The sequence below is a fragment of the Choloepus didactylus genome, chromosome 23, assembly GCF_015220235.1.
Source record: "Choloepus didactylus isolate mChoDid1 chromosome 23, mChoDid1.pri, whole genome shotgun sequence".
NCBI lineage: Eukaryota > Metazoa > Chordata > Mammalia > Pilosa > Megalonychidae > Choloepus > Choloepus didactylus.
In genome coordinates this window covers 27,058,552-27,072,778 of record NC_051329.1, presented here as the reverse complement: position 1 = coordinate 27,072,778, position 14,227 = coordinate 27,058,552, and the positions used below count along the sequence as shown (strand labels likewise).

General features: G+C 39.7%; 1 protein-coding gene across 4 annotated transcripts in view; it reads right to left on the bottom strand.

The window, feature by feature from the left end:
- NF2 (neurofibromin 2) overlaps window positions 1-13,871 on the bottom strand; it is a 101,837-nt gene extending 87,966 nt beyond the window's left edge. The window contains exon 1 of one of the 4 annotated variants that reach the window (XR_005213989.1): window positions 13,342-13,871. Coding sequence is in view for 3 of the 4 variants with exons in the window: in XM_037816806.1 (XP_037672734.1) it covers window positions 13,342-13,455 (114 nt within the window). In the remaining variant the exon portion in view is untranslated. The remainder of the gene's footprint in view (window positions 1-13,341) is intronic. The other 3 variants (XM_037816806.1, XM_037816805.1, XM_037816804.1) reach the window with 3 other exon arrangements.
- Between the last annotated feature and the right edge of the window lie 356 nt (window positions 13,872-14,227).

The window sequence follows — 14,227 nt, the reverse complement described above, 5'->3', positions numbered from 1 at the left end:
GGTAGCATAGTATAGTGGAAAGAGGTCTGGTCTGGAAGAAAGAAGACCTGGGTTCAATTCACAGGCCCATCACCTACTAGCTGTGTGGTGTCCCTGGGCACAAAGAGGAAGAAACACGTAGGCAGAGCCTAGAAGAAAAATCAGAAGGTCAGCAAATGAAAAGAATCTTCCAAGCAAAGGGAACAGCCTAGGAAAAGTACAGCAGTATGAAAAGGGCTTGGAGCTTTCAGGAAAGAGCACACAGAACAACAGCCCCAGAACAGAGTAAGTAGGGAAGTGCAGGAGAGGTTGAGAAAGGGAGCAAAATGATGCAAGAACCAAACATCTCCTTTTATCTAACAACCTTTACATGGCCCTTACCTTGATCCAGGTACTATTCTAAGCACTTTACCAATAACTCAATTTTAATCCCTGTAACAATTTTATGCAGGAGGTACTATTACAATCCCCATTTTACAGATGAGGAAAATGAGGTATCTGAGGGGGTTAAGCAACTTTTCTAAGGTCACTCAGCTCTTTAGAGGCAGAGCCAGGGATCAGGCTTGTAACCTTTAGGCTATGCAGCCTCAGCAGCTCCTGATGAGGAAATGAGTTCCAACTAAGACCTTGCCTGCCTTACTTGAAAGGCTCGTTGTGAGGTTCAAATAACCAACTGCAGGCCTCACTGGTTGTTATAAGCTGTGTACCCACCTATTCTCTCATTACCTACCCATCCCTGTTCTCTTGTTTCTCTTTCAGAATAGACAGTGGCACCAATAGGACTTTTTCTTTTAAGCCATTTTATTGAGATATATTCACATACCATACAATCTATCCAAAGTGTACAATCAATGACTCTGGGTATAATCACAGAGTTGTACATTCATCACTACAATCAATTTTAGAACATTTTTATTATTCCAAAAAAGAAAAACCCCATACCCCTTATACTCCCCTATTGTTGGCACTTAGCATTGGTGTGGTACCTCTGTTACATTGAAGAAAGACTATTAAAATATTACTGTTAACTATAGTTCATAGTTGCATTAGGTGTATTTTTCCCATATACCACTTTATTACAAACATTTTGTAATAGTGACGTACATGAAAGAACCTTCTTATATTTGTCCTATTAATCCCAGTCATCGTCCACAACAGGGTTCACTGTTACACAGTTCCGTGTTTTATCCTCTAGCTTTCCTTCTAGTAACATACATGTCCTAAAACTTCCCCTTTTCAATCACATTCACACACACAGTTCAGCGCTGTTGTGCTACCATCACCTCTATCCATTTCTGAACATTTACAATCAACCTAATTAGAAATTCTGCACAACTTAAGCATCAGCTCCCCATTCTCTACCCTCATTCTATCTACTGGAAACCTATATTCTAGATTCTGACTCTATGAGTTTGCTTATTATAATTAGTTCATATTAATTAGATTATACAATATTTGTCCTTTTGTGTCTGGTTTATTTCACTCAACATAATGTCCTCAAGGTTCATCCATGTTATTGCATGCATAGGACTTCATTGCTTCTTACAGCTGAATAATATTCCATTTTATGTATAGACCATGTTTGGTTTATCCATTCATCAGTTGATGGACACTTGGGTTGCTTCCATTTTTTGGCAATTGTGAATAATGCCACTGTGAACACCTGTGAGCAAATGTCTGTTCGCGTCCCTGCTTTCAGATCTTCTAGGTGTATACCTGGTAGCAGGACTGCCAGATCATATGGCAATTCTATAGTTAGCTTCCTGAAGAACTGCCACAGCAGCTGCACCATTTTACATATACCCCCCAGCAGTGAACGAGTGTTCCTATTTCTCCATATCCTCTCCAACACGTGTTTGTTTTTTTAATAGCATCCATTCTAGTAAGTGTGAAATGCTATCTCATTGTGGTTTTGATTTGCATTTCCCTAATAGCTAGTGATGTTGAGCATCCTTTCATGTGTTTTAGTCATTTTTATTTCCTCTTTGGAAAAATGTCTACTCAAGTCTTTTGTCCATTTTTTAATTCGATTGTCTTTTTATTGTTGAGTTGTAGGATTTCTTTATATATTCTGGATATTAAACCCTTATTGGATATGTGGTTTCCAAATATTTGCTCCCACTCAGTAGGCTGATTTTAACTTTCTTGACAAAGTCCTTTGAAACACACAAGTATTTAATTTTGAGGAGGTCTCATTTATCTATTTTTTCCTTTCACTGCTTGTGCTTTGGGTGTAAAGTCTAAGAAACAACTGCTTACCACAAGATCTTAAAGATGCATCCCTACATTTCCTTCTAGGAGCTTTATAGTCCTGGCACTCATATCGTCTCCTTCTTTACTCTTCACCAACATGTGTGCACACTAATCATTCGCTCATGCCTGTCCATGCCTTAGAGCTGACCCTCAACACCCATGCTATCCACAGGCACTGCTTAAACTCCATGGGAGAGCTCAGCAGTAAAAAGTTGGCTGCTTTTTTTCTGAGATACAAGTACAATTTTCTTACTGTCTTCATATGGAGTACTGTGTGTAACTCAGCAATTGAAATAACTCCCACCACCCTCCCCAAGTTTATATCCTAGAAGGGTATCATTTGTCTATATCTTGGGGTGTCTAGGATTTAATATCTTACTGAAAATACCAGAGTTGTTCTTTCTGTTTTCCCCTTTACATCCATTTGTTATATGTTAGAATGATCTGTAATGTTAGTATTTAATTCAATCATCTTTCCAGTTGGGTAAGTAAAAATATCTAGGATATCAAGCAACAGGAAAAGAACACTTTGTTTTCAACATAAGATGATATTAGAATCTCTCACAACTCAATTTTGAGAAATTTCTCATATTTGGCTCTTTTTATGATAGATTGAATTGTTAGAGTAAAATTCCACCCTAGATAAGAAATAACATAACCATTTAGCCTCCTGGCAAATTCATTCAGCACCCACTTTCTCAAAATGACAAATATCAAATCTTTCAAATGGAAAAATCCTCCAAAGCATCAAGCCAAATGTGCAATGCAGCAAGTAGTACAAGAAAGACTTTTTCCCCATCTCTGCAGCAAAAAGTCTGAACTTATTAGCATAAGGTAACCTGACTCATATTTTAACTACCATTGGTTCTAAAATCGATTCCTTCTTGGAAAACCACCTACATCTGACCTCAATAAAGCCAAGAATTCCGCAAGTATCATGTCCTTTTTTCAAAATGCATCTGCCATCTCCTTGCATTAATACTTTGCTCAGTTTAACAAACAACATAAAAACAGGGAAGGGGAATAAGACTAATCACTTCTCAGAGCTCTCTCCATCATCATAAATCAAACCAGAATTACTTTCAACAGATTATTTGAACATCACATACAAATAGGTATTTCCACTGGAAATCTGAAGTTCAGCAAGATGCAGCAGCTTGACAAGTCACATCAGGGCAGTGCCCATGGTGACCTAAGCCTCCTGTTTAGGCCGACTGCAGTCTCTTCTATTTCTTCCTCCCTGCCAGGCACTAAATATACCATTAATCCTTTTAACAGCCCTGCAAGGTCAGTATTATTAGCCACATTTTATTGATGTGGAAACTAAGGTCGAGAGCTTAAGTATCTTGCCCAAAGTAGTGGCTGACGTGAGAGTCAAGCCCAGTCTGTCTTATTTCAAAGGCCATACACTTTCTAATACTACTTTGCAATGTGTGGTTCCTAGGTCGGCAGCATCAGCATCACATGAGAATTTAGAATGCAGAATCTCAGGCTTCACTCCAAGCCTACTAATCAGAATATGCATTCTGCCAAGATCCCCAGGTTATTTATGTGCACACTAATGTGTGACAAGCTCTGCATTATACCATTCTGCCTCTCTGAATGTCATTACTACTAAACTTTTCTATAGATCAGTGGTTACCAATGTAGAGATGGGTCTTGAAAGGATGTTTTACTCCTGGAGACACTTGAGAATGTCTGGAGGGGGTGCTACTGGCACCCAGTGAGTAGAAACCAGGGATCCTGCTAAATATCCTACAATGAACTGGACAGCACCCCACAACAAAGAATTATCTAGCCAAAATGTTAATAGTGCCAAGGTAGAAAAAACCTGCTCTAGATGAGACTGTTGTCCCCAATTTTTAATGGCAAAAATTATGGATGAAGAAATGTCATTCGAAAGCCACTTCCCCAATGGGCACTCTAACTCTCAAAATCTCTTACAATATTTATCACATAATAAATTGGATCAGGGGTCAGCAAACTATGGCCCACAGAACAAATTCAACATGATTTTGTACAATCTGAGAAAAATCAAAATAGTATTATTTTATGACTTGTGAAAACTGTATGAAACTCAAATTTCAGTATCAATATATAAATTCAGTTCTTTTGAAAACAGCATGCTCATTTGTTTATTTTGATTAAGGCTGCTTTGTTTTTCATAACAGCTTTATTTCACCTACCATGCAATTCATCCATTTAAAGTGTAAAATTCAATGCTTTTTTTAGTATATTCACAGATATGCGCAACAATCATCACCACAGTCCTTTATAGAACATTTTCATCACTCAAAAGAAACCCCATACTCTTTAGATACTACAGCCCTCTCTCCTCCCATTCCCCTCCCACTCATAAGTGACCACTAATCTACTTTCTGTATCTAGAGATTTCCTACCCTGGAAATCTATTTATGAAAAGAATCAAATAATATGTAGTCTTTTGTAACTGTTACACTTAGCATAATGTTTTCAAGATTCATCCATGGTATAGCATGTATCAGTACTTTGCTCCTCTTTATGGCCGAATACTATTCCACTCTATGGATATTACATTTTGTTGATCCATGCATCAACTGATGGGCATTTAGGTTGTTTCCATCTTTTGGCTATTAAGAATAAGGCTGGCTCTTTGTTGCTCAGATGTGGCCCTCTCTCTCTAGCCAAGCCAACTCAGCAGGTACCCTACATGGGACCTGACTCCCAGGGGTGTAAATCTCCCTGGCAACGCAGGATATGCCTCCTGGGAATGAATCTGAACTCAGCCTCGTGGGATTGAGAACATTTTCTTGACCAAAAGGGGGATGTGAAATGAAGTTTCAGCAGCTGAGAGATTTCAAATGGAGTCGAGAGGTCACTCTGGTGGACATTTTTATGCACCATATAGATAACGCTTTTTAGGTTTTAATGTATTGAAATAGCTAGAAGTAAACACCTGAAACTATCAAACTCCAATCCAGTAGCCTGGACTCTTGAAGACGATTGTGATAACAATGTAGCTTACAAGGGGTGACAGTGTGATTGTGAAAACCATGTGGATCGCACTCCCTTTATCCAGTGTATGGATGGCCGATTAGAAAAATGGGGATAAAAACTCAGTGAAAAATAGGGGGGGAATGGGGGAATGATTTGGGTGTTCTTTTTTATCTTTATTTTTTATTCTGATTCTGATTCTTTCTGGTGTAAGGAAAATGTTCAAAAACAGATTGGGGTGATGAATGCACAACTAATTGATAGTACACTGTGGTTGACTGTATGGTATGTTTTGCATGTGGTGGCTATCCAGTTGTCCAGAACCATTCGCTGAAAAGACTATTCTTTTCCCATTGAATGTGCTTGGCACCCTTGTCAAAAATCAGCTGACCATAGACGTATCAATTTATTTCTGGTATCTCAATTCAATTCCATTCATTTATATGTCTATACTTGTGCCACTACCACAGTGCCTTGATTACTGTTGCTTTATAGTAAGTTTTGAAATAAAGAATGCGTTAGTCCTTGTATTTGTTAGGGTTCTGTAGGGAAACAGAACCAACAAGAGATATCTGTAAATATGAGACTTTTATAAAAGTATCTCATACAACTGTGAGGATGCACAAGTCCAAATTTTGTAGCACAGGATTCACGAGTCCAAATTCCATAGGGCAGGAAGTGAACAGGCAACTCTGATGAAGATGTTCAATGAACTTCTCAGGAAATGCTTTGCTGGCTAGCCAAAGAAGAAGTGAAGGTCCTCTCTCTCTTTCCCTTAAAAGTTTTCAACTGATTGGAATAAATCCAGCTGACTGAATTCTCTCATTGTGGGAGACACGCCCTTTACTGATGTAATCAGTCACAGGTACAGTTAATTGACTAATGATTTAATAAACCAGCCTCTGGTTTATTAACCAGCCAAAAATGTCCTTGCAGTAACGGTTAGGCCAGTGTTTGCTAGATCAGACACCTGGATACCATTGCCTGGCCAGGTTGACACATGAACCTAACCATCACAGTTCTACTTTACTCTTTTTCTTTAGGATTGTTTTGGCTCTTCTGGGTCCCTTATAATACCACATGGATTTTAGAATCACTTGGCAACTTGTACAAAGAAGCCAGCTGATATTTTGATAGGGATAGTATATACCAGTTTTGGGGAACAGTGCCAAGACATAACAATGTTAAGCCATCCGATCCATGAAAACGGAATGTTTTGCTATTTATTTAGATCTTCTTTAAATCCTTTCAACAATGTTTTGTAATTTTCAGAGTATAAATTTTGCACTTCTTTTGTTAGATTTATTCCTAAGTATCTTATTTTTATTGATGTTATTATGAACAGAACAGTTTTCTTAATTTCATTTTGGATTATTTATTCAAAGTGTATAGAAATACAATTGATTTTTGTATTTTGATTGTATCCTGCAACCTTGGTGAATTCATTTATTAGTTCTAGTAGTTTTGTAGTGGATTCCTTAGTATTTTCTATATACACAATCATGTCATCTGCAAATAGAGATAGTTTTACTTCTTCCTTTATAATCTGGATGCATTGCATTTCTTTTTCACACCTAATTGCTCTGGCTAGAATCTCCAGTATTGGACAATGCTAAACAGAAGTAGCAAGAGCAGACATCCTTGTCTTGTTCCTGATTCTAGGGGAAAGCTTACAATCTGTCGTCATTAACTATGATGGTTGCTATGGGTCTTTCATCAATGCTCTTTATCAGTTTTATACTAGTTTTCCGAGGATCTTTACTTTGAAAGGGTGTTAGATTTTATCAAATGTTTTTTCTGTGTCTATTAAGATGATCATGTGATTTTTTAATTCCATTGAAATGACATATTACAATAATTGACCTTCAGATGTTAAATCAACCTTGTATACCTCAGATAAACCCCACTTGGTTATGGTACACAATTCTTTTTATTCATTACTAGATTTGGTTTACTAGTATTTTGTTGAGGATTTTGTTGTCCATATACATAAAAGATATTGCCCTGTAGTTTTCTTTTCCTGTGATGTCTTCACCTGGTATCAGTCATACTTGCCTCACAGAATGAGTTGGGAAGTGTTCCCACCTATGCAATTTCTTTGAAGAGTTTAAGAAGAATTGATATTAATCCTTTTTAAGTGTTTGGTAGAATTTAGGAGTGAAGTCATCTGGGCCTGGGCTTTTCTTTATGGGTAGTTTTTGGGTTTTGTTTGTTTGTTTTTTGTTATTTCAATCTCTATTGTTGTAGGTCTAGTCAGAATATCTATTTCTTCTTGTGTCAGTTTAGGAAGTTGGTATCTTTCTAGGAATTTGTCCCTTTCATCTAAGTTATCTAGTTTGTTGATGTACAATTGTTTACACTATTCCGTCATAATCTTTTTTATTTCTATAAGGTCAGTAGTAATAGCCCCTCTTTCATTTCCAATTCTAGTAATTTGAGTCTTCTCTCATTTTTCTCTTTGTCAATCTAGCTAAAGGTTTGTCAGTTTTGTTGATGTTTTCAAAGAGCCAGTGTTTGGTTTCATTGATTTTCTCTAATGTTTTTCTATTCTCTGTTTCATTAACTCCCAATCTAATCTTTACCATTTCCTCCCATCTGCTTGCTCTAGGTTTTATTTGCTCTTCTTTTGCAAGTTTTTTAAGACGGAAGACTAGGTTATTGATTTGAGATCTTTCTTCATTGCTCATATAGACATTTCCAGCTATAAATTTCCCGTTAAGCACTGCTTTAGCCAGAGCCCATAAGTTTTGGTATGTTATATTTTCATTTTCATTCATCTCAGTTTTTTCTGATTTCCCTATGATTTCTTCTTCAACCCATTCATTATTTAGGAGTGTGTTGCTGAATTTCTACATATTGTCAATTTCCCCAATTTTTTTATGTCATTGATTCCTAATTTGTTCATTCTTTGTGGCCAGAGAACAAATTTTATATTATATCAACCTTTAAATTTATTGACATTTATTTTATGGCCTAGCATGTGGTCTATTCTGGAAAATGTTCCATCTGCACTTCAGAAGAATGTGTATTCTGCTATTGTTGGGTGGAGTGTTCTATAGATGTTAGGTCTAGATGGTTTGTAGTGTTGTTCAAGTCTTCTATTTCCTTGTCAGTATTCTATTACGGGTTGCTATCAATTATTGAAAATGGGGTATTAAGATCTCCAATTATTATTGTCTATTACTCCCTTAATTCTTGTCAGTTTTCACTTTATGTATTTTTATGATTCTCTCAGTTTGCCAGGGCTGCTATAAATAATATCATACAATAAGGTTGGCTAAACAACTGGAATTTATTGTCTCACAGTTTTGAAAGCTAGAAGTCCAACATCAAGGTAACATCAGGCCATGCTTTTTCTTGGAGTCTGTAGTGTTCTGGTGCTCACTTTCTGGAGATCTTTGGGGTTGCTTGACTTGTAGATACCATCTCTCCCTCCATCACATGGCGATCTCTCTTTCCTTCTCTGACTTCTACTTCTGCGTCCAGTTTCCTTTGCTTATAAGGACTTCAGCCATATTAGAGGTCCACCATCATTCAATTTGGCCACATCTTAACTGATAACATCTTCAAAGGTCCTTTATACAAAATAGGTTCACATCCACACTCTGACTCACCTTACCTAATAACATATTCAAAAAATCTGTTTACAAATCAATTCACACGATTTAGACTTGAATATGTCTTTGATGGGGGGCATGATTCAGTCCCAACAATGCTCTGTTATTAGGTACATATGTCTATAATTACTATGTCTTCCTGATGGATTGACTCTTTTATCCTTATAAAATGTCCCTCTTCATCTCTAGTAACATTTTTTTTCCTTAAAGTGTATTTTGTCTGATATTAATGTAGCCACTTCAACTTTCTTGTGGTTGCTGTTTGCATATTTGCTGTTTGCATATTTCTTTTTCCATCTTTTTACTTTCAATCTATTTGTATCTTTGAATCTAAAGTGTGTCTCCTGTAGACAGCATATAGTTGGATCTTGTTTTGTTTTTTTAATCTAGTCTCTCAATCTCTGCCTTTTGATTAAATTTTTAAACCTTTCACATTTAATGTTATTATTGATATGACTGGGCTTATGTCTGCCATTTTACTTTTTGTTTTCTATGTTTTGTGTCTTTTTTTTTACTTTTTATCATAGTAGCATATACATATAACTCAAAATTTCCCATTTTAACCACTTTCAAAGGTACAATTCAATGACATTAATTACATTCAAAATATGTGCTGTTATCAGTCTATCCATTACCCTAAATTTTTCATCACTCAAACAGAAATTCTACACCTATTAAGCAATAACTTTGCCTTCTTTACACCCCCACCCCCAGTCCCTAGCAACCTGTAATCTATCTGCCTCTACGGAATTTGCTTAGTTTAGGTATTTTTTATAACCGAGATCATACAATATTCCTCTTTTTGTGCCTCGCTTCTTTCATTCAACATGATGTCTTCAAGATTCATCTATGTTGTAGCATGTGTCAAAACCATTCCTTTTTACGGCTGAGCAATATTCCATTGTATATACATACTACATTTTGTTTACCATTTATTTGTTGATGGACACTTAGGATGCTTCCACCTTTTGGCTGTTGTGAATAATGCTGCTACAAACACTGGTGTACAAATATCTGTTCAAGTCCCTGCTTTCAATTCTTTGGGCATATACCAAGAAGTGGGATTGCTGGGTCATATTCTATGTTCAACTTTCTGAGGAAAGCCAAACTAATTTCCACAGTGGCTGCACCATTTTACAATGCCACCAACAATGTATAACGGTTCCAACTTCTTGGCATCCTCGTCAACACTTGTTTTCTGTTTCTGGATAATAGCCATCCTGGTGTGCACAAAGTGGTATCTCACTGGGTTTTGCACATCTTTTTTGTTCCTCTATTGCACGTTTTTTGCTTTCTTTTGCATTAAGTGAATGTTTTATAATGTCGCATTTTAATTTCTTTAATGATCTTTTTTTGCTATCTATATTTTGGTGTTTTCTAGTGGATGCTTTAGGTTACACCACATAATAACTTATCAGAATCAGCCTCAGATTTATACTAGCTTAATTCCAGTGATACAAAGAAAATGTTACTTTTATGTAGCTCTAGTCCCTTTCCCCAAATTTTGTAGTATTATTGTTATATATATCTATTAATGTTACAAACCCAACAAAACTTTGTTATAGTTATTACTTTACCATTTATTGTCATTTCCTTAGCCCAATACAGCCTGAAGAACTTCCTCTAATATAGCTTGTAAAGCAGGACTGCTGGCAATAAATTCTGTTTTTATTTATCCAGGAAAGCCTTTGTTTAGTCTTCATTTTTGAAAGATAGCTTTGCTGGTATAGGATTCTTGGTTGACAGTGTTTTTCTTTGAGCACTTTGAATATGTTATCCCATTGCCTTCTTGCCACCACTGTTTCTGCTGAGAAGCCAGCTTTTAATCTTTAAGGATTCCCTTGTAACAAGTTGTTTTCTTGCTGCTTTCAAGATTTTCAGCCATAAATTTCTTGAAGATATTTTCTGCAGCTCTCTCTCCTCTTCTGGTACTCCCATGATGTATTTATTTGTGTGTTTAGCGGTGCCCCAATTTCTTTGAGGCTCTGTTAAATTTTTCTTTCTTTCTTCTTTTTCTCCTTGTTCGTTGGCTTGCATAATCTGTCAACCTATCTTTAAATTTGCTAATCCCTTCTTCTTCCAGTTCAAATTTACCATTGAGCCACCCTTGTGAATTTTTAATTTGTTATTGTACTCAACTCCAGAATTTTCTTTTGACTCATTTATCATTTTTATCTCTTCATTCGTGTTCTCTATTTGATGTGATATTGGCATCATATCTTCTTTTACTTCTTTAATCAAACTTTCCTTTCGTTCTGTGAACATATTTTTAATGGCTACTTAGAAGTCTTTTTCTGTTAAATCTGACATCTGGTTGCTCTCACAGGCAGTTTCTGATGCCTTTACTTTTCTAGCATGTGGGTCATATTTCCCTGTTTCTCTGCATGCCTCATAATTTTTTATTGGAAACTAAACATTTTAGATAATATATTGTATCAACTCTGGATACTCCCCTCCCCTCCCCTCCCCTCCTTGGGGGGAGGGCCTGTAATTTGCTTGTGTATGTTTTAGTGACAGGCTGGATTATTTTAGGGAAGTCTATTCCCCCCTCCCTACAGTGTTAAGGCTCCAATGTTGCTCCTCAGGAAGGCACAGTTTTGGGTACCCTTGGAGGTTACCCAGTTACCCTTGGAGGACAGTGGTTTTGGTAAGGGTCTCTTCCTCTCTTTCCCTGACCACACCCACCAGCTGTTAAACTCCACCAATCACTGGCTGATTTCTCTACTATTTTCACCAATACCCAGGGACATTACAAATTAACCCAATCAAACTGTGACTCCTTTGAGGGAATAGTTTCTCAGGTCAGTATGTGATATTTATTCTGACCCCAGGAGGGCTCCTCCATGGGTCCCATTCCCCCATATTCTCCCCAAAACTAGCCAGCCAACAGTCTAGGCTGAATCTTCATTAAATCCATGAATCTCTTCCCACATACTCCACTATTCTTGAAAGCACCCTTAGTTAAGCATAAGCTTCTCCATGCTCTGTTGCAACTAAGTCAGCTCCTTTGGGAAGAGATTAAGAGATACCTGTTTTATGGTCTGCTTCTTCCACCAAGACAAAAATCTCTGAGACAAGGCTCTGGAACTGGGGTTGGGGACACTAGCAAGCTTTTTGAGTGATACCCTGCTCCGGGGGCTGAGTGAGTCAATGGCAGGAGATGGAGAGAATAGCCTGAGGTCCTCTTGGCTTTCTTTTCTTGGCATGGAATCACCATATCATGAGTCAGGGTAAGGCCAACAGGGGTCCTGGTATTCTCAGCTGCACCCAAGGTAGAGTCTCCATTCCAAAAGTGGGGTGAGGCAGAAGGGAGCTACCACCTCTAGTCCACACTTACCCAGGACTTAGCCACAGCAACAGGTAACTGGCGGCAGGATTTGAAATGCTGAAGACCTGCTCCTCCTATGAAGAAAACCCTCCAACTAGGAGCTGGAGGGAGAGGAAGCCCTGTGGTCTTGCTTGCACCAGTCTAGAGTAGACTCCTCCTTGCTGAACTCTGAGTAGGGAAGGAGGGTCCTGTCTTGGTTCAAACACCAGAGTCTTGCCTTTCTTACTGACTTTTCACTGATTTTCTTCCTTTGTTATTTGCCCTTAGCATGTTTTCCAGAAGCTTTAAAATAATTGTTGTTAAGATAATTTTCTGTTGTACTAGAATGTGATCCTGTCTAAGGCAGATTTTGCACTTTAACTGTAGGCTTGAAGAGTTAAGTCATTGGAACAGAGACCCTAAGGCTGGCAAAGAGAAAATATTTACAATCTGGCCCTTTACAGAAAAAAGTTTGCCAATCCCTGACTTACATCACTGATTCTGCAGACCACACTTTGAATAACAAAGAATTACTTGAGAAATAGTACTCTGTTAACTAAGACCTTGGTTTAAAACCCCATATTGCCATTTACTAGATAATATGGTTTGGGGGGAAGGGAATGATAATGATGGTAATTACCTCATTGGGTTGTTGTCAGGATTGTGCATGACTGACACTTAGAAAGTATTCAACAAATGACAACTATTATCATCATGCTGGAAACTGTATTGAAAGTAAGTAAAAGACACCAACTCTTTCCTCAGTCTTTCCCAAAAATTTAAGGTTTGAAAACAGGGAAAAAGTATAGACTTTCCAACAGACAAGATGCAACTTTTAATAACTAGGGTGCATAGCAATATTATCTAATGTAGATAAAAACTCCACACAGCAGGAACTTGAGCCTGAAACTGAAAGCAAGAATTCCCTATCAGATGCTTCCAGCCTCTTCTAATAACAATGAATGAAAATAACCTCCAGAAAGTTCTTCCAAACCTTCTGAAGAAAAGCAGCAAGTATCTTTCACACGAGGACTTGGGCCCAAATCTGATTCTAACCATCTCCATCTCTGCTCAGAAGATGATATAAACAGAATCCCTCAAGTTTCCACCTCGACTGTCACCGAGGCAGAGGCGTCTCAGTCGGTGCCCGGTGAGCGGGGATTCCGCCCGGCTTCCCCTCCCCACCGCCCGTCGGGGCTGCGGGCTGGTTACCTCACAATTGAACTCCATCTCGGCGTCCATGGTGACGATCCGCACGGTGAACGTCTTGGGCTGCTTCCTCTTGAGCGAGCTGAAGCTCATGCGAGAAGCGATGGCCCCGGCCATGGCGCGGGTCTCGGTTCGGGACCCCACGCCCCGAGGCCTGCGCTCTGGGCCTGTTAGCCCCCCTGGAGGAGTCGCACAGGCCTCAAGGCCACCATGGTGGCCGGCTGGCCGGCCCGGGAGCGCTCTGTGAGGTGTGGACGTACAGCGGCCCGCATGGGCCGCGAGGACCCTGAACCCGGAGCAGAAAGGGGCGTCGGGGGGCGGGTCCTAAGCGCCGCGTGTAGAGCACGCAAGCAAGTACCGATCCGACGGACACCGCCCGGCACTCGGGAACGCCCGGGACGCCCGGGACACCCGGGTATGCGGTCCCCCGACGGCGGCGGCCCAGACCCCGGGCGCCTCTCAGCGGCCGACTGGAGTGGCGGGGCCGAGCTGCAGCTGGGAGCGCACGCGCGCGCGGGTCTGTCACCGTCCCCGCTCTGCGCGCCCCCGAGGAACGTCCCCTCCCCGCAGCTCTCCGCCGGCTCCCGCTCCTCCCTCGGGGCCCACTCTCAGCGCAACCTAACCTAGCGGTTGCCAGGCCACCCTGCGGAACCTGGTGACTGTGCGGTTGGTTCAAAACTCCAAGGGGGCGGGGATTTCCCTCTCCGTCCCGCCTCCTACAGAGCGGCTTCACCAATTAGAAGTTCCGCCCTAACTGGAAGCACGGAGCTAGGGCTCGGCGTGAGTGGCCGCAGAGGCAGTCACTCCGAACGCTTTTGTTCGTAGGTGCACGCCTTCTCTAAGCAAGACTGGTTGAGACGGCGGATCCTGGCGCGCCTTTCCCGGGAAC